At 60.6% G+C, this 26,016-nt stretch overlaps 2 protein-coding genes across 3 annotated transcripts; one reads left to right on the top strand and one right to left on the bottom strand.

Moving 5' to 3' along the window:
- Nucleotides 1-11,128, top strand: ADISSP (adipose secreted signaling protein). 2 transcript variants are annotated; one of them, XM_004593332.2, is made up of 6 exons: nt 1-128; nt 5,662-5,784; nt 6,835-6,977; nt 9,361-9,499; nt 10,192-10,314; nt 10,470-11,128. In XM_004593332.2, the coding sequence occupies exons 2-6, from the start codon at nt 5,766-5,768 to the stop codon at nt 10,568-10,570; spliced, it is 525 nt and encodes a 174-aa protein (XP_004593389.1). In that variant the 5' UTR covers nt 1-128; nt 5,662-5,765; the 3' UTR covers nt 10,571-11,128. The 2 variants fall into 2 exon arrangements, with proteins under 2 accessions (XP_004593389.1, XP_058535561.1); XM_058679578.1 differs by lacking the exon at nt 1-128 and adding an exon at nt 348-371.
- A 639-nt stretch (nt 11,129-11,767) lies between these two features.
- HSPA12B (heat shock protein family A (Hsp70) member 12B) lies at nt 11,768-25,357 on the bottom strand. Its single transcript, XM_004593333.2, has 13 exons — nt 25,228-25,357; nt 20,684-20,741; nt 18,721-18,818; nt 17,724-17,848; nt 17,112-17,298; nt 16,797-16,901; nt 16,478-16,594; nt 14,997-15,180; nt 14,242-14,328; nt 13,907-14,011; nt 13,552-13,810; nt 13,072-13,175; nt 11,768-12,797 (listed from the first exon to the last, which is right to left on the bottom strand). Exons 2-13 carry the CDS (start codon nt 20,724-20,726, stop codon nt 12,151-12,153), a joined length of 2,061 nt encoding a protein of 686 aa, XP_004593390.1. The 5' UTR covers nt 20,727-20,741; nt 25,228-25,357; the 3' UTR covers nt 11,768-12,150.
- Nucleotides 25,358-26,016: the final 659 nt, after the last annotated feature.

The raw sequence follows: 26,016 nt of genomic DNA, 5'->3' as shown, positions 1-26,016 counted from the left end.
GCGGCGGGGGCGTGCCCGAGGCGGGCGGCCGCGGCGCGGGGTGCGCTCCTCGTGCTCGGCGTTGAGCCCCCCGCCGCCGCCGCAGCGCTCGTCCGGGCCCTGCCCGGCCCCCGGGCGCGCCCCGCAAGGTGAGGTGGCCTCTTCTTGTTCCTTTGCCTGCAGAGCTCCCCGTCCCAGCCCCCGTCGCCGTCCCCGGCAGTGGGTACCTGGGACCCCCAGCGGCCGCGAAAGGAGGGCTGGGGAGCTCCGCTCTCGGGTCCCGGCCTGGAGGACTCCGCAGCCGCTGAGCTGGGCACAGGTTCCGGTGACCGGGGTGACCGTTACCCGGCGGGACAGCCGTGTTTTCCGCAGGTCGCCGTTGCAGGGCGCAGGTGACACAGAGAGGGTGGGTGGGGGTGGCATGGGGTCTGCGCTGCCTTCTCCCACCCAGCTTTGTTCCCCCTGGCAGTGTGACCTTGGACGCGGGGTCCCTGTGCCTCGGCACCCTCGGCGAGGAGGGCCTTGGCTGGGGAGGCTCCTGCGTCAGCTGAGAGCTGGGGAGCCCCCGGATTATCTCTCAGGGACAGAGCAGCTCCCAGTGTGCAGGGTGTGTCCCAGTGTGTGTGTGTGTGGGGGGGGGAGCACGTTTCTGCTGTGGTCCCCAGGGAAGGCGCGGTGCTTTGTGTTGGGAAATGGAATGCCACGCCCACGGGGCTGGGGCCGCTGCGTGCGAACCAGTCCGGAGGGCCCCAGGAGGAGGTTCTAGTCCAACCTTCACCCTGCTGGCCGCGGCTGACCCCTTCAGAGTCCTCGCTGGGAATGGGGGACGGGGTGACTCTGCCCCCAGGGAACTGAAAAAGTCAAGCCTTGGCTGACCCCGGCCTGCCGTTGGGCTAGGGCGCGGTGGGAATGGAGTGGGTCTTAGCTGGGACAGATGCTGGGTGGTGGAGGAGACACCTGTCCGGGAGGTCCAAGAGTCCTTGCTTCACCTCCTGTTTGGGAGAGAGCGCATGGCCGGGCTTGTCTTTGCACCTTTGGCCTGCTGGAGGGAGAAGGAAATGAAGTGACCTCCAGTTAAGACTGCCAGGGCCACACCTGTCTCCCTTCAGGCTTGGAGATGTAAGTTATTGGGCTGCGCCTGGGGTGAGCACGCCACTGGGGGACTCAGTGGGGGTTTTCAGGCTTGAATTCCCTGGAGGGCTGCAGGGCACTGCCCCAGGATAGGGGCAAGGGACACAGAGGAAGGGAGGACCAAGCCCTTTGGCCTGGCTCAGGGACAAGCTTCAGCAGTTGGAAGGATTGAGACACAAGGCCAAAGGAGTTTAGAGACATGTCCCCTGTCCCACAGCGGGGTGGCTCAGAGCCTCAGAGGGGACAGTTCTGGGGCCAGCCTGGAAAAGGGTGGGAGCTCGCTTGAGAGCGCATGGTCACATGGAACTGTCGGTCACTGTGTTGAAGTCGGCTAGCTTGGAAGCCACCTTTCCACTGGAGCTGAGGGTGACCTGGTCTGGGCTGGCCGTTCGCTGCCCCCTCACCCCAGCAAAGTGCTCCTGAGAGCCCTTGTCCCAATTCTCTGCCTCCTCTTCCTGGGCCTGTCCAGGGCCTGACAGTCCATCTGGAGGAGATGGATGGATGGGGCAGTGGGTGCTGGGGAGAGTGTGGAGGATGCGCCAGGGGCTTCTGGGCAGTTTACTCTTGGGCCCTCTAGGGGCCTGCTTGTCCTGGGAGCAGGAGGCCAGGGAAGTGGTGGCGGAAGAGGCCTCTTGAGCCCTGCAGCCCTGGGATCCTGCCTGGGGGGCTAGCAGTGCAGAGGCCGGGGGAGGAGGGAGCCTGGAACTCCCTGGCTGCGCCCCAAGGCCTGTCTGGAGGAGGCCACTGCTTAGCCTGGAAGTCAGTCCCCCCAAGGGCAGACCCTGAGCTGGAACCAGGGCTGCTGCCCCTGGGGACCGCAAGGAGGAGGCTGGGGGCAGGGCCAGCTCCTCTCTCTTGTTCTGTCCGTGTGGATGTGCCCTCTTTTCCTGCTCTGTGGGTGCGAGGCCCTCCTGCAGGGCACCGCAAGGGCTCCTGGCTCAGAAAGGACGCTGGGCTTCTCAGGCCTCCTTTGGGCCCCCAACCTTTTGTCCCCCACCCACCCGTGATCCTGTGTCTTGACCCCCAGGGACAGCGTGGGATGCAGGTCCTGCCTGCAGCTGGTGGGGGCTGAGCTAGGAGAGTGGCCTCAGGGCGGGGGGTGGCTAAGTGAATGGTGAGGGTGGTGAGGAGTTCCTTTTCCTGAAAGCCTGCCACCCCACGGGGCCCTGACCGCTACCCCATCCTGCCAGGCCCAGCCAGGACCCACCCCTTCAGGCTCCGCTCAGTGTGGTCTGGCAGATGCAGGTATACTGAGAGATGCTAGAGACACAGGTGTGGTGCTGGGATGGGGCTGAGGCCTGGCTAGGGTGTGGCAGAGGGGTTGGCCTGGGCAAAGGCATGCAGGGCCGGGCAGTGGGTAGCACAAGATAGGGAGGCCTGCCTTGCTGGCTCAGGTATCTTGTGACTGGCCGTGAGGAGCCTCCAGAGTGTCACTTGGGTATCCGGCGGGCCAGGGGAACTGTCCCCGCCCTGTGGCTACAATGATGTGGTCTCTGCAATGCAAGAAACGGGCCAGGCATCCTTGCACTTGGCCATTTGTCCCATGCTCTGAGTCCTCAGCTTCAAGGGGTGGCTGGAGTAAATGGGTTGGGGAGCAAGCTGCTCTGACCCCCAGCGACCCCAGCCAGAGCCGGGGCGAGGGGCTGTGGTGAGGAACCTCAGCATTTTCAGCTTTTGTGGTTTCTGCCTTGCTTGCTTGGCTGGGGGTCTGTGTGAACCCCAGGACTGACAGCCTACGTGCCACCACAGGTCACATAGGCAGAGCATTCCTCAGGAAGGAGGCCCCCGGTGTGCTTTCTAGATAAGACTTGCTCACTACCCCACAGCCCACCAGTTTATACTATTTGAAAGTTGCCTGCTTCAAACCCATCAATAGAAGCCTGTCAACTTATTCTTTTTAAAAGTTAACAGTTAAGCAGACCAATCATGGCTGTGAAATTATGTAGAATTGGCCTGAAGTGTATAAAAACCCTGTGCTGTCCAACCTGGGGGCTGCTGTGGCTGCTCTTGCCCTCCCGCAGTCCAGCGGGACTGGAGGCGGCTGGGAGCCCAGGCTGATCTGAGTAAACCACCCTTATGCGTTTGCATCAACTTCAGATTGCTAATGATTTCTGGGGATCTCAAAATCTGGGTACAACAGTGACTCTCCCTGCGCTCTGTAAGGGAACCTGAGAGAGAGTCAGCCTTTTTTTTTTTTTTTTTTTTTTTTTTTAAGATTTATTTATTTTTTATTGGATAAGCGAATATACAGAGAGGAGGAGAGACAGAGAGGAAGATCTTCCATCCGATGATTCACTCCCCAAGTGAGCGCAACGGCTGGAGCTGTGCCGATCCGATGCCAGAAGACGGGAGCTCTTCCGGGTCTCCCACCCGGGTGCAGGGTCCCAAGGATTTGGGCGGTCCTCAATTGCTGTCCCAGGCCACATGCAGGGAGCTGGATGGGAAGCAGGGCCGCCGGGATTAGAACCGGCAACCATATGGGATCCTGGTGCGTGCAAGGCGAGGACTTTAACCACTACGCTGTTGCGCCGGGCTCAAGTCAGAGTCAGCTTTTTACAGGGAATTTACCTAGCATTAGTCTGGCCCTGGCCACTCCTGTTTTCTAGAAAGAGGCCCGCGTGGGCCAGAGGCTCAGACTCAGGAATGCCCAGCCTAGGAGGCAGGGCCTGGGCCCGGGTGGCCTTCTCTTTCCTGGCAGCAAGGGAGGGAGTGAGGCCACAGTGGCAGGTCACCTTGACCCTTGGGCCCTCGGAGGCCATGGCCTGGGCAGCTCAGCCCCTGACCCTGGCTCACTCAATGCTGTCATCACACCAGGTTTCTCTGAAAGCGAATGGAAAACGGCTGTATGTGGTGAAACCTGTTGGCTCCTCTGTGGGTGGCACCCATGTTCCCTGTCCCTGCAGTGCCGTCCTGTGGAGGCCGGCGGCCCTGGCCATCTCGGTTCTCCTCAAAGCTGGTGTGAGGAAGGAGCCCGGGGACTGTCCTGCTTGTCCTTCAGCGCAGACGGGGCTGGTGAAAATTTGGGCCATGCACGCTGTACAGTGTCTGTCATAGCACCTGGGACTTCATCTTGTTACAAAAGCAGCCACCAGCAACCTGTGGATGAGCACATGCTGTGTCCCCGTAAACTTTGCTAACAAAAAACAGGCTGTGGTTTGCTGCTTCTGTATCTAGAACAATCTCTAGGCCTCCCCCCCTCTTTTATTTTTTCTCGCAGTTTGAAAAAGCAGGTCAGCCGTCCTGTAGAGAGTCCCCCGCCCTCTGGGTTTGTCTTCCTGCTTTTACTCACAGTCATTGAATTGGTTCCATCAGTCCCTGTGTTTCTTGCAGCTCAAGGCCCTGTTAGATCTGGGTTGAGCATCTTGGGCAGGAAGCCCTGGTCAGCGCGGCTGTGACTTCGGGCTGCTTCATGCCAGCAGGCGTCTGTGGGTCAGGTCAGCCCCTGAATACAGTAGGGAGATGGGTAGCGAGAGGCTGGGTGACGCCTCCTTGCCCTGCCGCTCACCCCTGATCAGCAGTCAGTGTGCTGTTTGGGACACCCGTATATCAGAGTTCCTAGGTTCTAGGAGCAGCTCCACTTGCAGTCCAGTTTCCTGCCCTGGAGGCAGCAGCAGCTGATGGCTCAAGCGTTTGGGTCCCTGACATGTTCCTAACTCTTGGCTTTGGCTTGGCCCAGCCCCCACTATTATGGGTGTTTGGGAGCTGAACCAACGAGTGAAAGCTCCCTCTGCCTTCCAGGTAGCATGGAAATCAGTGGAAATAAAAAACATAGCTGGTTACCTGCCCGTGGCACACGCTCCTCCTCAGCCTTCCCCCATGGCTCAGCCTCACTGCCTGTCCCTGCCCCTGCTCTTCGGGAGGAGCCAAGTGACTTAGCATTTGGTGTTTCCTCTGTTCCAGGCCAGTGTGAGGGACGAGAGTGAGGATGTTGCACCGTCGGTGGTGACACGGGAGTGGTTGCTTGCTTTGTTTTGCTTCCGCTTCTTTATAAGCCCTGTGCACCGCTCTGGTTTGTGGATTCGGCCTGTCCCCGTCAGTCACGCTCACAGTTTGAGTGGACACAGTCCCTGGGTGGCCCTGTGGGCGCAGAGGAAGAGGCCGGGGGCTGGGTCGCAGCCTCCGATTGTTTGGCATCTCTGCCCTTGCTGCTCTCTGGAAGGGAACCCCTGAGGACCTGCTTGTCTTCCCTGGGCCCTGTTCTGGCCCTGCACACATCAGACTGTTGAGTTGGATCCACGCCTGCTACACTGGCCACGTGCTCTGAAGAGCATGGGTCTCAGCATCCAGCCGACTGCCCCTGGAGTGGTCCAGTCCAGGCCTCCCCTTGATAGGCTGCCTTTGCCGCAAGCCTCGGGTGGCTGGGCCCAGGAGCTCTGTGCTGGCACCGCCAGCATCCAGAAGCTGCCCCAGAGCAATGCAGCCCCAGGGCCCTGGATCAGAAGGTTGTCAGATGGGTTGGGGAATGGAATGGAGCAGAGACCTTGTGCAATTCCCTGCTCTTGCCCAACCCCAGCCCAGGGCCCACAGCTGACCCTCACTTCTCTTCCCCAGGCTCCTGCTGGTGTCCCTGGAGCATGGGAGGCTGCTGAGCTGGAGGGACGCCGTCCGGCAGGAGGCAGGAGTGTGTGTCTCCACCCACGGCAGTGAGGGCGTCCATGGCTGCAGCCAACAAGGGTGAGTGTCTCCCGGGCCCAGCAGGGGGTGGTGGGGAGGCAGGGTGTGGAGTGTGCCAGTGTCTGTTGGGTCCTGGGGCTTCCTCAAGCCCCAGCGGGCACCTCTGTGCTTCCTTGGCATGCTGGATGGCAATGTGTGCTCCTGTAACTGTGTCCCTGTTCACTGCAGGAGCTGGGGTGAACTTAGAGTCCAGAGAACTAAAGGTGACCTGGTAGGATTTAGGGGTTGTGTCTGGGGGTGCTCCGCAGGGCTCTGAGTGTGCCATGCTGGCCCCCTGGGCCTCAGCAGAATGTCTGAGGACTTAGACCAAAGCCTGCACACAGCCTCCTGGCTCTGCTGGTGACATCAAGAACTACGGGCAGGGCTCTTGGGAAGCCCAGGCCGGGAAGCTCAGGGGACACGCACTTGGCCTTTCTCAGCGAGTGTCCTTGGGCGCCTGCCCTCAGCTCTGCCCTGTGTGTCCCTGGAGAGCCCCAGGCAACTGGAGGTCAGCTGAGGTGGGGGTGGGGACGGTTGGGGCTCAGGGCCTCTAGACTCTCCCTTCCTAGCTGAGGGATGGGGCGGTCAGGGCACAGGGCCCCTGGGCTCTCCTTCCTGGTGGCCATCCTCAGTGGTGTCCAGCCATGGCCACAGCCTCCCCTGGGTGGGCCGAGTGTGCTGTCTGTCCCTCCGTCCTTCACTCCTCAGGTTGGTCCCCTGGTGCCTCTTCTACCCCTGCCTTCCCCAGCTCTCTTCTGTGGTCATTGGGAGGAGCTGGGAGAGGGTGTGAGGGGTGGGGACTCTGCCCATATGTGCCACAGCGGGAATGGAGGACTCTCTGTCTCTCCCTCCCTGCCTCCAGTGTCCCCAAGTGTGGGCTCATGTTGGTCACTCCCTGAGACCCCCACCTATTTGGGGTGTGGCATTTCTTGGGGCCAGGGTGTGGGGTGGGGACTGCAGCCGTATGATGTCCTACGTGCACCTGACCCTGAAGGGAGCCCAGTCAGCTGCTGATGGGGGGGGGGGGCAGAGGGAGCCGGCAGCCCCTGGACGCTCTTCCGCTCTTCCTAGGCAACAAGGCCCGAGTCCGGAGTATCCGCTTCGCAGCAGGCCATGATGCGGAAGGCTCCCAGAGCCATGTCCACTTTGATGAGAAGCTGCATGACTCAGTGGTCATGGTCACCCAGGAGAGTGACAGCAGCTTCCTGGTCAAGGTACAGCCTGCTGTGTCTCAGCAGCCTTCGTCCCTCCTCCTTCTGCCTTCCTGGGCCTGCCTGACCTCTCCAGGAGGACGATTGGTCAGTGCCTCTTAGCCCCTCCCCAAACCTTGGTTTCTCCAGCTGTCAGATGGGAAGTGGTGACGGTTTAATGAGATTCCTGCATGTAGATCAAGGTGGCCAGAGCCATCCTGTCCTTGGCCCCACGTGGACAGCACTGCTGGACAGGCCTCGTGGTGGTGCCACAGGGATGGGTTCAGGTCTAGGCCTGCTGTCTCTGTTTGGCCCACTGTTTGGGCTGCCCAAGGGCATGGTGCTGTTTTCTGTTTAGCTACAGCAAAGGTCTTCTGGCCCCATCCCCATGTTGGGGATGGCATTCCACAGGAGTGTGTGGGGGGGACAAGACCACAGAGCAACAGCCTGGGGAGGAGGGGAGGGGTGAGGCTCTCACTAATCCACTCCTGAGGCCTGGCTGTAATCCTTCTGGGCTGGAGCCCCTGTGGCCTCATCACGCTCCCCACGCTGGGCACCGGGCCTCCCCAGGGACAGGCTTGAGCTGGCAAGGACTGCCTGCTTCCCCAATGCTTTGAGACGGTTCCCACCCACATCCTGCTGGGAGGAGGGAGGAGCCCATGCTGTGAGACAGCTCCCACCCACACCCTGCTAGGTAGAGGGAGGAGCCCATGCTGTGAGACAGCTCCCACCCACACCCTGCTGGGAGGAGTGAGGAGCCCATTTGTGGTTCAGGTGTGTAGCTAGGCTATGGTAACAGCATGGCACCTACTCCCCTCCCTGGCTTGATCTCCCACCCATGTGGGCTCTCCTGGCCATGGGCGGGCGGCTATGTGGCTCCTCCCATGGCCAGGCTCTGCTCTGGAAGGCTATGAGAGGCTGGCTGCCTGGGTGCTGCACTGTGCAGCAGCCCGCTGTCTGCAGGGCCAGTTTCAGCTGTGGGACCGAGCAGAGGTGGGGCTCAGCTGTCCTGCTTGTCTCCTTCGGCCTACAACCCTCCCCAAAGGAGCAAAGGCGCGAGCAGGAAAAAAAATAAGCTCTTTACCTTTGCAAAATCTATCATTTCTGCTAAAGAAAAAATGGAACATAGAGAAAAAGAGGAAGAGATTTGAAAGAATCCACAATCGTACTGTTCAGAATGAAGTGGGACTAACATTTTGACATGTGTTATTCCAAGTGTTTTTCAAAGCCTTGTGGTCAACACCAGAAAGCTGGCGTCACAGGGGACAAGCTGTCTTGTGTCAGTGAATAGTTTTCCATGAGCTTTGACAACTGCCTGGTGTTCCATTATGCATATCTCCGTTGACTTAGCTGGTTCCGCATGCCTGGGTGTTCCGGCCATGTCTGTTTTCTCACTGTTACAAACAGGGCAGTTAGTGAGGAGTATTGTTTTGTACATCTCTGAGTATTTCCCCTGGAAAATTTTGCCAAGTGGTCCAGTGGTCACAAGGTCAACAGTGGGCAGGTGCAACCATGGAGTCAGGTTGAGCATGGCAGGACATCAGTCCAGGCTCATCAACAGCCTGACAGTCCCAGCTGGCCTCCAGGGGCAGGGCTGTGGGCCACAGGCACTGGGGGTACAAGGTGCAGTGTGCCTACGGGACTGGCACTCTGTCAAGCACTGTGCTCAGGAGCTACAGGCTTGCAGAACTCCTCACCATTGCAGTTTCCAAAGGCAGCATCGGGTCCAGAGGGCACTGGATGCCAACAACAGAAATCTCTCAGACCTTGAGTGGAGGCTGCTGGATGCAGTGAGCCTCTGGGTGGGTGTCCAGACATGTGCTGGCCTCAGTGGGGGTTTCAGACTGTTGGATACAGTGAGCCTTTGGGGGAGCATCCAGTGTGCTGGACTTTAGGGGTACCAGGCTGTTGGACACAGTGAGCCTCTGGGTGGGCATCCAGGCGTGTGCTGGGCTCAGAGGGGGTGCCAGGCCCATGGGCCTGGTGTGGCTGGCACAGCTGCTGCAATGTCTGTTACTGCTTCTGGTGCACCCCTTGTCCCATGCTGTGCAGCCTGATCCGGGCAGGCAGCTGGCCTGGGTCCAGGACTGGGAGCATCTCCATGCAGCCAGTGGCAAGAGCCTTGCTTTGTCAGGCACAGCAGGAAGGCCGGTAGGTCCAGGGTGACTTTACCCTGGCTGTACTGTGTGGTCCCCAGCCAGTTATTTCCATGTTGAAATAATTGAGGAGGCTACAGGGCCTGCAGGGCTGAGTCCTTGGTGGAAGGGGCTCTGTCCCAGGCCTGGGGCGATGGAGGGAGGGGGGCTCCCGGGTTGCCTGCGGCAGCAGTGCCAGATACACACCCTGGCTGGGCCCTGGCAGGAGCAGTGGCTGAAGGCGCATCCCCCACCCATCCCTCCTGCTGCAGGTTGGCTTCCTGAAGATCCTGCACAGGTACGAGATCACCTTTACCCTGCCCCCAGTGCACAGGCTAAGCAAGGATGTTGGCGAGGCACCTATGTCCAGCTTGCACCTCCGGCTGCTCAGCGTTCTGCCTGTCCCAGAAGGTGCGTCTGCTTTCCAGGCTGCTGGAGGGATAGAGTGGGAATGAGAACACGGGGGACTGGCAGCTCAGTAAGTCAGGGACATGGTACCCCTGTGAGCTTGCAGTAGGGGTGCCTTGCAGGTCCGCCGTCTCAGATGCCCTCCCCTCCTGCCTAACCAAGGAAAGACTCGTGGGGCTGTGAGAATACCACCTGTCCGGGGCCTGGGTTCTGCCAGGCTGCTTCTCACAATCTGCCTGCTGCCTTCAGGCTGCATCCATGTCCCGGCCTGGCCTGCTCGAGGCTACGGTGACAGGGTCTCGGCTGCTGTCCCCTGCCCTGGCTTGGGAGCTTGTCCTTCAGCAGATGGAGACCTCTTGGTCCAGAACCTCTCACAGCCTGATGTACTCAGAGCCTGCCAGCCTGCCTGGGCACCCCTCCTCTTCCTCATCACCCCTTCTGCCTGACTGCCTGCTTTTGAGGAGTGAAGGGTCTGCTGGAAGCCGGAGCACCTTGGAGCCACATTGGGGGTGGGGGCTGGGGGCTCGTGTGGGCCACAACGGGGGGTCTGGGGGCTCATGTGGGCCACATGGGGGGAGAGTCTGGGGGCTCTTGTAGCTTGTGGAAGACTTTGTGGACCTTTCTTGTGGTTTGCTGGGGGTGGAGTGGCTCTGGGAGTCAGGGAGGTGCTAACAGTGGCCCACGCCCCTGGGCAGGTTACAGTGTCAAGTGTGAATACTCGGCACACAAGGAGGGCGTGCTCAAGGAGGAGATGCTGCTGGCCTGCGAAGGAGGGGCCGGCATCTACGTGCGAGTGACGGTACAGGCACGAGTCATGGGTAAGAGCTTGGCTAGAGCTTGTCTTGATTCCAGAAGTGTCTGAGAAGGGGCCCTGATGTGACTCTGGGCGACTCCCTCCTCCCAGCCTGTCCCCCAGGGAAGGGCCTCGGGGTCAGAGTCCAGCAGGGCCTGACTCTGCACCCTTGCCTTGCAGACCGGCACCACGGCACGCCCATGCTGCTGGACGGTGTCAAATGCGTGGGCGCTGAGCTTGAATACGACTCAGAACACAGTGACTGGCATGGCTTCGACTGACGCCCCGGCCCTGTCCTCTCGGGGCCTTCCGCCTTAACCCCACCTCGGCTCCCAACATGCTGCGCAGTGGTGTGGCGTCCTTCCTCCTCCCCAGGATGGGCATGGGGGTGAGGGGGTGGAGCATCCAGGGGCCTCCGATGCCAGGCCTTGCCCACACTGCTCACCTCTGCCTTCTTCTGTGCCACCACCCTGCCTCTCCCATGACCTCCTGTCCCACTTCCTCCATGTGCCTCAGTCTCCTGCCAGAAGCATTGGGTTGAGCCCCCATGGGAGGCTATCTGAGGAGGGAAGTGGGGGCCTGGGGTGGGTCCTACCCATTCCCCAACCCAGCCAGGGTCTGGGTTAAAGACGGAGCTGGCTCTGTGACATGGCCCCACCGCTGCTGCTGCTGCCACCACCTCGCTTCAGCCACCTTCGCTACTCTCTCCCCCGTGCTGCCCGGGTGAGGAGGAGGGAGGTGCAGACTCCAACCCCACCCCTCAGGTCTGTGCTATTTGATTTTTAAATGACTGGTTGGGATAGAACTGTAAAGAAATAAAACTTCCAGTGGATACCAGAGGTCCGGCCGACTTTTCCTTCTTGGGTTCCTGACGCTGCCAGTCCTCCAAAGCTGGATGTCCATGGGCAGGGCCATCCTTACAGGAGGCAGGACTGCTGTGTGGAGTGTGTCTTATAGAGCTTGCCCAGGAGACCACAGCACCTGCTCCTGCCAGTTCCCTCCCAACCCCCATGCCCTATACCTCTCCACTGATGGGCTCCCCTGCGTGGGGGCTCTGCAAGGCTTGGCTTTCCTGGAACAATAATGCTTTATTGCCACCTTGGGGTTCACTGGCAGTGGAGCTGTTGCCTGACATTTAACTGGTAGAGCCTGAGGTCCCCAGTGGTCAGTGTCCCAACAGCACAGTGTCCCAGCCATGGCTGGGCTGGATGCACAAGGCTCCCCACTCCCTCTGTGCTCCATACCTGATCCTGACTCTTCCTGCAGCACCTTGGGTTACCTTCCCCAGTGGGTGACTAGTTTCTCAGCAAAATCCCCCAATATGCTACCCTCAGCCCCTCCCAACTGCCTTCATCACAACCTCCCCCATCCCTACTTGAGCTGTGCCATCAGTACACAGCCAGTGCGTACAGCTGTCCATCTAGTGCCTGCCTCCAGCTACTTGCCTCAGCACAGAGTTGTGTGCTGGGCCTGCTGTTGGTGAGGTGAGTCATGCAGGTGCAGCCCTGAACAGCCTCCTTTCCTGCCCCCAGCAGCCTGCCTTGCTGGTTCTGTGCCTCCCAGCCACCTGCTTCTCCCGTCTCAGAGTCCAGTTAGTCTCCAGGCCACAGGCTCCTTGCCGGGCTGGGTGGGCCTCTTGGAAACCTCAGTCTCCCTGCCCATCCCAGTCCTTGGCCAGAGCCCAATCCTAAAGCCAGTCTCTGGATAGTTCCTACCCACCCGCCCTCCAATGACATGTCTCTCCTGGGGCTGGTGGGGATACAGATAAGGACTACAGTTCCTTAGCTCCACCCCATTCCCCAGTCCTCCGGGCCCGGGAAGGGCAGGCCAGAGCTGCGGCCGGAATCCTGCAGACACACGCTCAGTTGGACAGAAAGTCGATGGCAGCGCGCACCGAGCGGTTGGTGCTGACATCCACGGCGGTGACCTTGATCTCAGTGTCGCCAAACTGCATGGCAGCACGGATCTCACGGCGGCCGGGGGGCGCGCTGGTGCCATCCTCGGCGGGCTCAAGCTCTAGGCTGAGAGCGCCGCACTTGCGCACGCCGGGGTCGGTGATGAAGTTCGCGTCCTCTGCTGCGCAGCAGTACAGATTGATGAGCACGCGCCGCTGGCCCGGGCGCGCGGGACAGTAGCTGCGCCGCACCTCCTCCCCCAGGGCCACCGACTGTTCGGCGGCCACGAAGCGCTCGAAGACATCGGTGCACCAGCGACGGCCGTCGCGAACCAGCAGCTTTTCGGGAGGGTGGCGCCCGGCCACGAAGCGGTTGAGCACGCCCACGCCGTAGGTCAGCGGCGAGCGGCGCACCCTCACCACACCTGGCGCCTGGCCGAAGAGCACGGCACCCTTGAGGATGGTGAGGCCCACGTCATGCGGGACCACGACGCGCAGGCCGCGGGCACCCAGCGACGCCTGCACCGCTTGTTGCAACACAGCCGATTCAGCGAAGCCACCCACCAGGAACAGCAGCTTCACGCCCTGCACCTCGGGTCGTGCAAGCAGCGCCTCTGCAGGGTGGAGGAGGGAGAGAGAAATGCTGAGACCACAGCGGTGGGGGAACTGCTGTGTGGAAGGAGGAGAGTATGTATGGGCACAGAACCACGCAGATGTCGGATGCATTCTGTGGACAAGCCCTGTGAACCCAATCCTACCACCCTATTCTACAAGACAGGAAAACAAGACGCCACAGGTTCTGTAGCACAACAGGACTGGACATCACACACCCTGCCCACCGCTGCCTCCCAGCTCTCCTCACCCGGACCCTGCAGCTCAGCAGCTCACCTATGTGCTGGATGATGCCGCTGACGGTGGGCTGGAAGAGTTCGTTCATGGCCTCACAAGACATCCGCAGCATCCCCTGTGAGGACCACTTCACGAAGTTCACGCTGCAGAAAGGGGCCATAGGAGCATGTGGCAGGACCCAGCTGCTTACCCCATTCCCTGCCCTGCCACGAGGCTGGTGTGCCCCGAGGCACTGCCCACAAGTTGCATGGCAATGGGGGAATGAGCTGGACGCTGCCTCTTGTCCCAGGGACTTTAGCTGCCAGGTTGCTGCTTCAACTCTGACCTGAGGTTCCCAGAGTGAACCAGGGAGCAACAGCTGGCAGGGGCATGTGCAATGGCCCTATCCCAGGGCCCATGATCCCCTTACCCTACCCCTAGCCTTAGTTCGGGCTGTGTATTCCTGGGGTGAATCCTGGCACAGTGTGTGCATGGACCTGCCACCCCTAGGTACCCAAGACATTCCTGCCCGGGCCACACCTGCTCCTGCGCAGGGCTGTCTCCACGTTGTGGCCTCGCTGCTTGCGGTAGAAGTCGATGAAAGAGAAAGGCAGTGAGATATTGAGTGCCCCAGAGCGGTGGGGACCCGCTGTGCGTTTGCGAGCCTCGAAAGCGATGGTCAGATCCACCCAGGCTGCCGGCCGCTGCCGTTTGAAGGTGGCAATGAAGTCTTCACCGAAGATGCGGCACAGCAGCTGCTCGAAGGCCAGGTCCACACCCACCGCGCCGTAGGGGCCGCCTGGGGAGTGGCAGTGGGCAGAAGGGCAAAGTCAGGGCCCACCGTTCATTCAGGGGCCTGGGTGCTGAGGGGCGCACTGGGTGCTGGGCCACTCACCAGACGCTTTGTACAGCTCCTTCAGAGTGCCATGCGGCTGCTCCAGCTGGTGCACGGTGAGGTCCACGGTGCCGCCCCCGCAGTCGGCCACCACGTAGCGGTCTCCTGCGGCCACAAGTGTGGACACACATTTGGGGCCTGCCTCGCCTAGCCCCCGTCCCTACCCCCGTTCCACCTACTGAGGGGGTGTGAGGAGGTGACCTGCAGAGCATTGCTGGAGCAGGAAAGTCAGGCGCCGAAGCAAGGTTCCACCGGTCAGGCCCCTCTTCCCTGCGCGTGCTCTTAGTATACTGCACTTGAGGGGTCAAGAAAACACTCCATCCCCCGGCCCTCACCTGCTTGCATCTCTGCCCACAGCTCTCCAACTCCTGACTCCACCAGGAACGTGCGGCTGTGGCGGGACCTCCGCAGCTGCTCACGGGCTGGGGAAAGGGCACAGTGGAGTCAAGGGCTTGCAGGAGAGTTAAGATTAGGGACCACCGCAGGCAAACCCCGTCCTCTCACCGAGGACCTGGAGGTCCCCCTACTCCTGCACGGAGAGGACAATGCTGAGCCGTGAGGGTGCAGAGGAGCCCAGGGGAAGGACTCCCAAGTGTTGGGTCCACCAGCTGGGACAAGGCTTTCTGTACCCAGTGCTGTCCCTTATGCCCCAAGAGAGCTCTGGGCAAAATCATGCTTAGGAGGCTTTGGAGGAGCTGAGGGTGGGGGCAGCCCGAAGGGGGTATTTTGGGGAGCCTATCATGGGAGGAGGCATCCAGGAGTGGACCACAATTGGCCACAGCTACCCTGGGCCTGAGTGCCTCCTCCTGGCAGCAGGACCTGGGATTGATGTCAGGGGGGCCACAGAATGGGGGGTCCCCTTCGGACTCAGCCTGGGGGCTGACATTCCATTCATTGGTCCCTTTCCAAGCAGCTGCTTGGAAAGGGGAGTGTGGCCTCCCATCTCCCCCAACCAGGGCATGGCTGAGTCTGTGCCCCTTCAGGCTATGCGCTGTCCTCCCTCGCCCCACAGGGCTGTGTCTCTCTCCCCCTCCTGGGCACCACACTCCTCTGCCCCTTTACTACAGTGACATGTTGGGCAGTGGCTCACCCTGCCGGAAGCTGGAGTCGATGGAGCGCCGCTCGCCCAGGCGCCCGCCACCTCCACCGCCTGGGGTCCGGCTGCTCAGGTCCAGGAGCTGATGCAGTCGCAGCTTGCGGCAGTAGACCGAGGCAGCCTCGGGCTCCAGGGCAATGAGGAGTTGGTCTGCATCCTCGCGGGACACTAAGCCAGCCTAGGGTGGGTGTGGGACAGAACCAGGCAGCACCCCAGGGTGGGGAACCAGGGTGAGAGGCTCCCATCTCCCCAGTCACACTCTGCCTCTCAGGCATGGACTTGGAGCTGCCTCCCAGCCACCCGGTGACCAGGCTGGCTATGATCCAGGGTGCCAAGGGGCTGCCCCAGTGAGATGAGACTGAGGGTCCCCGGGCCTGCCATGCGTTGGCCAGCTCGGGAGTTAGCACAGGCCATCGGAGGGAATGGGACAGGGTAGGGTAGCACCCGGGGTTGGCCAGCTGTGTCAGACACTGGCCACAGGTGGCTCCACTCCCCAAGGGCTCTCTGTTCCCAGGGAATCTGAGCTGGCAGGAAGGAAGCAAGTGAAATTCCAGGCACCCAGACTGGAGAGTGGCAGGGAGAAAACACCTGGGCCCTGTTGTTTCCTGCGGCAGGGGCTGGGGATCCCTTTGGGAGGTCCTTGGTAGCTTGTTGGGGTTCCTTGAATGCGGACCAGGTAGGGGAGGGGTTTGGGATGGGGAGACCTGACAGCCAGGGATCGGTGTGGAGGGAAGCAACAGGAGAAAACAGGCAGGGGACACAGCAGGTGGCAAGGTGGGGCAGCCTTGCTGGGGAATGCCCATGTGCTCAGGGTGGGCATTCAACCTGGCCTATAGGCATGGGGGATTGTGGCTCCGTAGGCCCCATGGATAGAGCCAGGCTCTGGGAGAGACCATGCTTCCTTCCTGTTCCTTGTGGCCAGGTACTGTCCCAGCCCCCCCCCCCTTCCTGTAGACTTTGGGCCTCTGTAGCAGCAAGCAAGACCTCCAGTGTTTCTGGGACCCACGGGGTTGGGGCGTGAGTGGGGTCCCAAACATGCTGTTGCCGGGGCCAAATACATGTTCCTGGTTTTTGCCCGCTGCTATGTCTGCCACTACTGGACAGGGAGCCACTTCACAGGAGTAGCCTCCAACCCCCTACTTGTCTCTGGAACTTGCCTCTTGGTGGCCAATTCCTGCCACAAGTTTCCCTCCACATCAGCTACGGGCGGGGCCAGGCTGGGTCAGACCTCAGCTCCCATCCCACCACCCTCACCCTGACCCTGGAGAGCCCTTCTCCAGCCGGCTACACACCCAAGACTGCCCATTTCAGGCTCTGCCTCCAGGGAACCTCGCTCAAGACACTGCTGGCTTAGGTTGTGCCCTGAGACCCTACTGCCTCCATACCTCCCAGCAGGGGAAGGCCGGGGGTCTTCAGCCCCATGGCCAGTGAGGGCCCCCCTGGGCAGCGCGCTTGATCTGCCCACACATGCTCACCAGGTAGGCGGCCTCTCGCATGAATTGCTTGGCTGGCTGCTTCCAGATGGCAGGCACGGTCAGCACCCAGCGCACTGCGTCCCTCTTGGGCAAGGAGGGGCACTGCTCCTGCAGCTCCTGAAGCAGGAGGGGAGCTGTGAGGGGACCAGCTTGGAGTGGGGGTGCCCGTCCTCTGCAGAGAGCTGTAAGTACTGGACATCCCTCCTCCTGGCCCTCAAGGCCTTCCAGGTAACCCAGGGCACAGATTGGGGAGTGACCTCAAAGAGAGACCAGAAGGGCCTGGGGTTCCCCCTGGGTGGCAAGGAGGAATCTCAGGTACCTGGAGGGCATGCTCCTTGAAGAAGCGCAGAGCATGGGCGAACACTTCCAGGGCAGGCATCTTCCTTCCGTTCACCGCCTCCAGCTGGGTCTTCAAGGTGAGATCCTGGCAGGGGAGAGAGGGCCGCTCTGCAGGAGGCCGTAATGCCGCACTTCACTTCCTGATCACCTGCAGTCTCCCCGCCCTGTGAGCCCCAATTTTCTTTGGGCTCTGTCCCTAGCCCCAGCCTGAACCCCTCCTCTAACCCCAAGTCCCTCTTGCCCGAGCCCCGCCCCCCCCGGGTGCAGCCAGGTTCGGAGCAGAAACTAGGCTCACAGTGGCGCTGTGGATCTTCATCTTAAACTTCTCAAAGTACAGCCAGTCCCGAGCCTCCTCAGGGTCCAGGTCATGGTAGTAATCGCGGGCCGTGTAGCCGAAGCTGTGAAAGGCGCCCTCTGGCGTCAGCAGCAAACAGGTCGGAGTCTTCTGGTGGGCCACGCCTGGGTCCCCACCCTCCCATTTCCTGAGAGGCACAGGGTGGTCCTTGCAGTCAGTGACTGCACGCCCTGCTCCCTCCAACCTGCTGGGGTACTAGCTCCAGGGCTGGCTCTGTGGACTTGGCCACAGCCTCCCCGAGCCTCAGTCTTACCATCTAGGAAACGGAAACATCAGTCACTACCTCTGGGTTCGCCTGAAGGGCAAACGCAGGCGTCAGGTGCCTGCTACTGTGTTTTATAAATGTGGCCCATGCTTCCTATGGGGTGGGGGGCAATGGCTCTCTCTGACATTTTTTGGACCCCCCCATGCCCTTTCTGAAGGTAGGCACACCACTGGACCCCAGCTGTCTATACCCCTGAGAGAAGCTTGCCCTGTACGTGGGAGGGGCTCATGCACAGGACTGGCAGTAGGCAGACCCCTTCCCGGAGCTCCCAGCCCAGACGCCGTCACCTCATCATGTGGATGGCCTCGGGGTCACTGGCAAAGCTGAAGGCATAGCCACTGGATGTGGTGCCGAAGTCGATGGCCACCACCACGGAGAAGGGGGCTGGCTGCAGGACCCGGGGTTCCGGCTTCTGCAAGTGCGAGAAGGGGGTCAGCCACAGGCCCAGGCCAGTGTAGGTGGGAGCTTCTGCCCTGGGCTGGCTGTGGGAACTTGACCGACCTGGCCCTCCCGCACCTAGCCACCCACCAGGCTTTCTCTCCAGGCTCCAGGCTTCAGGTACCAGACACCTCTTGGTGCCAAGTGCTCAGAAAGCCAGTGGCACCTTTGGTGGCCAAGACAGCGCCTCCTGTCCAAGGTCTAGCTCTCTGCCCACCTTCTGCCTGGCTGGCTTCAGCCCTGTCTCTATCTTGTACCATCTTCACAGCCTGCCTCTAGGCAGGGCCCAGTTGCAAGCAACTTTGCTGCTCGGGGCAGCTGTAGTGCCCGTGAGCCTGTGTGTATCTCAGCCTCCGGCTCTTTGTGCCCACTGTGCAATCCATGCAGAGTAGGGCGGCCCTTGCCTTCCTGCAGGCCTGGCCCTGGGGTTCCCTGAGTGCCTGGAAACCAACAAGGAAGGGCACCGGAGGGGTGGAGAGTATGTCCTGGAGACCTCAAACTGGTTCCAAAATGATTTTTTTTTTCTCAACTGTGTCTCTTCTCCCCCAGATAGGGCTCAGGTTAAGGTGGGGCTGTGCTTGACAGGAGATGGGAGGCCAATGCTATGAAGATGGAAGACATACACTTAGCCAGGCAGCAGCAGTGGCCTCTGTGGGCGTCCCAGTGAAGTCTGGGAGTCAGAATGGGCAGCCTCATTCTGCTGCCCAAGTCTTGCCCTCTGGGAAGGCAGGTGCCTGGAGTGTTCAGGGGGCATTTCTGTCCCTCCTCCATCTCACTGTAGGCCTGCCCGGCACCCCCTCCTCTGTATCACCAGGTCCCCATTCCCCATCCCTGCTACACGCTTACGGGAGACTGTGAGGGTGTGAGGGGGGCGATGCCACAGCTCTCCTGGGTTCTTGGGGAGCCGGGTGGGCTGGGTACTGGGGACCGCTCTGGACTGGAACCTACAGAGAGAGGGCACAATTGAGATGGGGACTGGCAGGATACCCCCACGAGTCCTTACTGGGCTAAATCAAGGGTATAGGTGTGGGGGGGAGGGCATCTTTTTCCATATATTGCTTGGGGGCCCACTCTCCCCAACACCCCTTGTGCACACAGCAGGGAAGGACCCAGAGAGGACTGGGGAACTGGACTGGGCAGGCCCCTGGGATGGGGGTGGGGCGCTGCAGCTCTCACTGGCTAGAAAGGGGGCAGCTGGCCCAGAGGTGTGGCTGCTCTTTGCAGTTCTGAACTTGGGCCACATGGTTCCAATCAGGCCTAGAGAGAGCGCCCCTCCTCCACCCACAAGGGCTGTGGTCTGGTTGGAGGAATCAACAGGGAAGGGGGCAGCCCTTCTCCCCCCCACACACACACCAGCATTTACAGCCAGGCCTTGGCTGGAACTTTGCAGGGAGCAAGGAGAGTGGTCCCAGGCATGGCTGGGAGGGGCAAGCAGCTCCTGGTGGGTGGGAAGGGCACCACGGGGTTGGGCTGAAAGCTGGTCCCCACACCCCTGAGACCCATGGGTGGACCCGGGGAGACTGGCCAGGGACAGGGTGTGGCATCTGCCGTGAGGATCTGTGGACACACCAGCAGATCTCCTGGCTTCAGGCTGCACCGCAACAGGCACGTGTACTCCCTCGGCTGGGGCCTGGGCTTGTGACCCGGGACAGACCCCAGCACCCTGTGCTCTTGGGGTAATCTGGGGACATCCACAAAGGGCCGGGAGTGCTCACATACTGAGGACTCATGCAGGCTTAAGCTGTATCTCACCAGCTCCAGCCTCAGCAGCCAGGCAGCCGTGGCTGGAGCCTGGGAAGCGAGGCAGGAAGGAAGGGCCCAGCCCGCCAGGTCTTTGTGAATGGATTTCCTGAGGCCTGTGGCCTCCCACCCCTGCAGGAACCCAGAACCACTCCCGGGGCAGCTCACAGGCATGCGTGCATGTACCCCTGCACGCTCCACGCGCCGCCTGAGCACAGAGACCTGCCAGGGCTACACAGAACACAGCCACATCCACTGTAGGTACGTGAATTTGGCTTTGTGTATACCCTCCCTGCACACCCGGCCACACACGGGTCCTGTGTACACACACATGCATGTAGACACATTCATACACATACAGGGCCTCCCTTCCCGTGCCCACACACACAGCTTCACTCACAGGGAGCCCAAGACAGATCTAACCCAGTGCTTGGAGCCAGATTCTCCTTGCACCCCCATGTACAGCCTGAGAGCAGATGTGCCTGGTGTACACACACACATGTCCACATGAGGTTCCCTGCACACACACACACACACACACACACACACACACACACAGGGACTGTGCACACAGACCAGCCATGCACACACACAGGCCCACATGAGGTTCCCTGCATCTCACACACACACACACACACAGAGACTGTGCACACAGACCAGCCATGCACACACACACGTCCACATGAGGTTCCCTGCACACACACACACACAGGGACTGTGCACACAGACCAGCCATGCACACACACAGGCCCACACAGGGTTCCCTGCACACACACACACACACACAGGGACTGTGCACACAGACCAGCCATGCACACACACAGGCCCACACAGGGTTCCCTGCACACACACACACAGGGACTGTGCACACAGACCAGCCATGCACACACACAGGCCCACACAGGGTTCCCTGCACACACACACACACACACACACACACACACACACACACACAGGGACTGTGCACACAGACCAGCCATGCACACACACAGGCCCACACAGGGTTCCCTGCACAACACACACACACACACACACACACACACACACACTCATGGTCTGAGGCTCTTACCGATGTACAGCCCCTGAAGGCCCAGCTCCGGAACAGCCAGCATCTTGCAGCCTTGTCGCTGTCAACAGGAACAGGCAAGTGGGTTTGGGATCTATTTATTTCCTCTGTGCTCTCCCTGAATGCTTATTTATTTACTTTCAGCTGGAGTCTTTAGAAGCAAATCCCAGACACCATGTTGTTCACCTATAAAATCTCCAATACATTTGACACACTAAAAGAAAACGATGTTTGGGAAAAGTCACTACAACACTGTGAACCCTCATGTTGGACAAAATGAACAGTCATTCCTTAGCCTCCTGAGAAGCTCAGCTCCACAGGCCTGGCACGTCTCTAAACTGGCTTTGCCCTGCATGAGGCAAGATGCTTCTCTATGGTTTCTGGTGTCCACCATGTGCCATGTGCCAGGGAGACACGAGTGCCCCTGCCCTGGGGATGGCTGTGCAGGTGGCCGGGAGCCTGAGAAGGCCTCAGAGAGGGGCTGGCTCGATTCATGATGGATGCATTTTACGGCCAATCTGGTGGGATCTGCGAGGGGGGGCAGGCTATGGGTGAGTGGGCTCTTTGGGTGATGTAGAAGCAGGAGCCTCCTCCGGCCCACACAGCCCTCCAGGTTGTGGGCGATGGTGGAGGGCACTTGCTTTGAGATTCAACTAGAGATATGCAAGAGCCAAAGGTGGGAATCAACAGGTGGATGGGATGAGGGGGTAGGGGAAGAAGGTGCTGAGGCTGGTAGGCTCTGGCTGTGGCTAGTGGCTAGCAGTTGGGTCGAGGGGTGGAGAATTCTGGAGCAGGAGCAGGCTACCAGCAGCAAGCATCTGGTCAGGAAAACAGGCGACAGCCTGAGCCAGAGGGGTGGTGACCAGGAGGTCAGGGAGAAACCCAAGCTGGGAGGCTGGGCAGAGCAGAAGGAGCTGGGGAAGGGGGGAACAGCTACATGTGAACTCTGAGCAGGGCCTGGTAGGCTGGCTGAGAGAGGGGACCCCCCCCCGGGGGGGCTCAAAACGCCAAGGAGACAGAAGGCAGTAAAGCCAGATGCCTTGAGGAGATCCTCGGATGAGACCAGAAATTCTGTGGTTATGATCCAAGCAGGTGCGCTCAGGTGAGAGAGCTGAGCCACTTGCTAGTCAGGGACCTCAAATCCAAGAAAGGGCATTCTCTACATTGGGACAAACTCCGAGCTTGTGTCTGTGAAGCTCTGGGGCTTAGGTTCCAGGCAAGATCCTTCAAGTCCATCAGCATTGCCATCAGGGGGCCTGTGGGAGATGCACAGCTCAGAGCCCTTCCAGACCCGCTGATGAACGTGTGTTCTGTCAAGCTTCGCAGGAGCTGGGCATCGAGCCTGCCCCATACCGGGCTGCCTGGGACGGATGACCAAGCTCCTGCTCCAGCTTCCTGCTGCTGCAGACCTGGGAGGCAGCAGGTGCTGGCTCTAGGAGCTGGGGTCCTGTCCACCCTCGAGAGATCTGAATTGAGTCAGGGTGCTCAGCTCCACCCAGTCCTGCCTATTGTGGACACTTGGGGAGTGAACCAGCAGCTGGGACTTCTTTCCTTAATGGTCTTGCAAATTTTGAAAACAAAAATGATAAAACAGTAAGATCCCCAGGTAATTCAGGCGCATACTCAGGTTCGAGAAGCGCTGCTCTCCAGTGTCCCATGGCCAGCTTTAAAAAAAAAAAAAAAGATTTATTTATTTTTATTGGAAAGTCAGATATACAGAGAGGAGAAGAGACAAGAGACAGAGGAAGATCTTCCGTTTGATGGTTCACTCCCCAAGTGACCGCAATGGCCAGTGCTGTGCAATCCGAAGCCAGGAGCCAGGAGCTCTTCCGGGTCTCTCACGCGGGTGCAGAGTCCCAAGGCTTTGGGCCGTCCTGGACTGCTTTTGCAGGCCACAAGCAGGGAGCTGGATGGGAAGTGGGGCTGCCGGGATTAGAACCAGCGATCATATGGGATCCTGGGCGTGCAAGGCCACTACGCTATCACGCCGGGCCCCCATGGCCAGCTTTAAGATTGTCCATGCAACCATTTTCATCTGGAGAAGGCTGCCCAGAGTCCCCTCCCCTCTGTATCCAGGGGTGCAAACAAGCCAGTCCTGCCATGGATGGACCCCAGTGCTTTTTGTGTCCACATGGCCAGCACCAGGGACATCGCCACCAAACACAGGCTGTTTGGCTACCTTCTGTGTGGAGGGAGCCAGGGGAAGGATGGGAGCTGGCCCTGGGCCCTCAGAGAGCAGAGGGGTGACGCCGAGAGAAAGCAACACAGACAGAGGGGGCCAGTGGGGACCTTGGGAGCCATGGCCAAGGCCCCCGGGCTCAGGGCGATGGAGCCACCAGCTTGCAAGTGCTCATGATGACTTCAGGGGCATCACACAGGCGAGCATGACATCAGCGAACGCTGGGAGTGCCGACAGCACAGAAATCGGCCAATCCCTAGCCTTGCTCAGAGAGGTGGCTTCCCAGCACAGCACTCCGTCAGAGCCACAGCGGAGGAGCTGGTGGCCCCTCGGTGTGTCGGCTGAACTCTCCCACCAACACATATTGAGTAGTTCTTTGTGCTGGACCCTGCCATGTGTTGGGGAACCTCTCTGTTGAGGAAACAGTTCTCTAGTCCTAGGCGATGGCATCTGGGGAAATATCTAGAAGTGGTGGGACAAGGACTTGGCCTAGCCACGCTGACCTGGAGTCCCCCAGCTGTCTGAAGTTGCTGTCTCCTGTGCATGTGACACACTGAGCGTCCCTGAAGGCAGGGCCCACGCAGTTGGCTTAAGTGCCTGTGCTGTGGGTGGCACGGGGCGTGTGTAGGGTGACTGTTGGTGAAGGCAGTGATCGGGCCAGTGTGGGCAGGTGTGAATTTGGATTTCCTCTTGTTAGAAGGTCTGGGTCCTCCAGAGACTTTAGTCATCCTGAGCTCTTCAGGGGAGAAGGGAGGTCCAACTGAGTCAAAGTGTGCCACAAAAGATCCCAGTGATTTGAGGAGCTGGAGGCCACACACAAGCACGAATGTGCCCCGTGTGTGCTGGCTGCCTGCGCTCCACACGCACATACAAACATGCCCTGTGTGTGCTGACTGCATGTGCTCCACACACACATATATGTGCCTCACGTGTGTTGGCTGCCTGCACTCCACACGCACATACGTAGTGCCCTGTGTGTGCTGGCTGCCTGCGCTCTGCATACACGCACACATGCATGTGCCTCACGTGCGTTGGCTGCCTGTACTCCACACACATACATACATACATGTGCCATGCGTGTGCTGACTGCCTGCGCTCCACACGCATGCATGCTCAGACTCACTTAAGGAGAGTGCTGCCCCGGGGCTCAGGAGATGGGGAGAGATACGCCTTTCCCCTGGGGCCTCCACTGCAGAGCAGTGAGGCCTGTGGTCCCAGGGTGATGGGCTGGGCCAGTCTGATTAACTCAGCAAGTCAAGTCATTCACACCAAAGCCTTAGAGGGACTCCCGCCCTGCCTGGGAACTGATCTTCAACTCTTGGCCTCAAGGTGACCTGTACTCTTCAGCTTTACCCTGAACCCTGGCCTTGACTTCTACTCCAAAACATGGTCAAGAAACCACTGGGGGACCTGGATTCACTCCACGCCCCAGTCTCAGGGCAGCCAAGGATGAGGCTGGGCCAGCTTGAGGGAAGAAATTCTTGGCGGCTTTCTTCCTGGGGTGAGGTAGGGTGCTGTGCAGAGGCCAGAGAGCCATGGGCGTGTGGCTTTGCTGTGCTTCAGGGATCCACACCAGGAGCCCACCCCGCTCTGCTGGGCCACCCTCCTTTCCGGCGCCCTGCCCATCCTGTGCACTACCCACTGCCCAGCCCTGGATTGGCTCCTGAGAGGAACGGGACTCTCACAACAGGGGAAGCTGGGTCACAGGCACTCTAGTCACAGACGGGGCCAACCAGGACCCAAGGTAAGATCAGACACTGCACCCCAAGGGCTAGCCCTGCTGTCCCAGGCTGTACTGGGGCAGGGGGCACATCAGGCGCCTCCCCTTCCCCCTTGGCTTTCCATACATCCTGCCTGCCCCACCCTGTGGCTCCCCAGGACAGGACAGCCAGGTCACAAACAACCTGGGTCCCAAGGGCCCTGCTGCCCTCCCACACACCCCTGCCCCCTCACTCCTGGGTCACTGTGGCTCTCCCAGCTCCCTCCCAGCCAGGGCGGGCTCTCCCACACTAGCTTTTGTCACAACACCCCTCTGGGTAGCAGAGCCCACGGCCCACCCCAGCTGAACCCCCCACAAGGGCCTCAGGGAAAGCAGCAGGGAGCCCCTGGCACTGGCCTGTGGAAGCACCCCCACCTCCACGCCCCACACAACCAGCTCCAGAACTGCCCCAAACGAAACACCCCACAACGGGGTCCCCAAAAGCAGGCGCTGGCCTCCAGGCTGATGCATGGCAGTCCTGAGCCGCCAGAGAGGGCCTTGTACATCTGATCCGGCCCGACTCCCTCGTTTTTGGTGGGGTCTCAGCCCACAATCCCCCTATGCCTTCCTGCTCTCTAGGAGCCCCACCGCCCCCGGCCCAGAGCTCACCTCCGCGCTCTAGACAGCTTGAGCCTGTCCCACTGACCGCCTGTATCCCGGGCCGCAGCCCTCGACGTGCGCTGAGCTGCCGCGGCTGTCGGTGGTTCGGCCCCCAGTTCGGCCCCCGCGCCACCCACCCCGCCCGCCGCCCCCTCCCCCAGGCCGGATGGCCGCGCTCACTCGCAGCCCAGATGTGCGAGGCCGGGGCGGGGCCTGCCTGCGCGGGCCTCCTCCACTGCCGAGGGGCCCACGCTGGCCCGGCGTCCAGGGCCCTCCCTGCGTCCCTCCTGCGAGCAGCCAGAGGGGTGGGAGCAGGCAGCGGGGGAGGTGGAAGGAGGCGGCGAGGAATTCCAGACCCTTTTGGGGCGGGCGGGGAGGCGCTGCAGGCAGGCGCGATTCCTGCAGCCCAGCTGTGCTGGACCTCCCCCCTCCCCCCACCTCCCCTGCCGCCCACCTCCCACCTCCCATCGCCCACAGCCCACCTTGTCGGGGAGCCCAAGCCGCTGGGGAGGGAGGACCCTGCCCCAACCGCCAGGCTTTTGACTCAGACCCCTAGCCTCGTGGGCTCCCCACCCTGGTCTCCCGCAATCAGATGATCAGACCAGGGCAACCCCCCCCCCCGCCCCCTCCCTCCCGCCTCAGCAACAGGGAGGACTCAGCCCTCTCACGTGGGGATTCATTACTCTCACTTGTACCACCCAGGCCCTCTTAGGGATGCTAAGATGTCATCTCAGGTGGCAGTTTGCAGAGCCTGCCGCTGGCATTGTCTCGCCTGCTGCTCCTAAGGCTCCTGGCCCA

This window comes from Ochotona princeps, chromosome 22 (assembly GCF_030435755.1).
Source record: "Ochotona princeps isolate mOchPri1 chromosome 22, mOchPri1.hap1, whole genome shotgun sequence".
Lineage (NCBI taxonomy): Eukaryota > Metazoa > Chordata > Mammalia > Lagomorpha > Ochotonidae > Ochotona > Ochotona princeps.
Note: the sequence above shows the minus strand (reverse complement) of the source record. Positions and strands in the feature narration are given on the sequence as shown.

Coding starts and splice junctions, on each gene's coding strand:
- ADISSP (XM_004593332.2), top strand. Junction 6,978..9,360: donor ACAGCAGCTTCCTGGTCAAG/GTACAGCCTGCT, acceptor CTCCTGCTGCAG/GTTGGCTTCCTGAAGATCCT. Junction 9,500..10,191: donor CGTTCTGCCTGTCCCAGAAG/GTGCGTCTGCTT, acceptor GCCCCTGGGCAG/GTTACAGTGTCAAGTGTGAA.
- HSPA12B (XM_004593333.2), bottom strand. CDS start 20,726: ATGCTGGCTGTTCCGGAGCTGGGCCTTCAGGGGCTGTACATCG. Junction 16,595..16,796: donor TCAAGGAGCATGCCCTCCAG/GTACCTGAGATT, acceptor CTCCTGCTTCAG/GAGCTGCAGGAGCAGTGCCC. Junction 13,811..13,906: donor GGAGCTGTACAAAGCGTCTG/GTGAGTGGCCCA, acceptor GCCACTCCCCAG/GCGGCCCCTACGGCGCGGTG.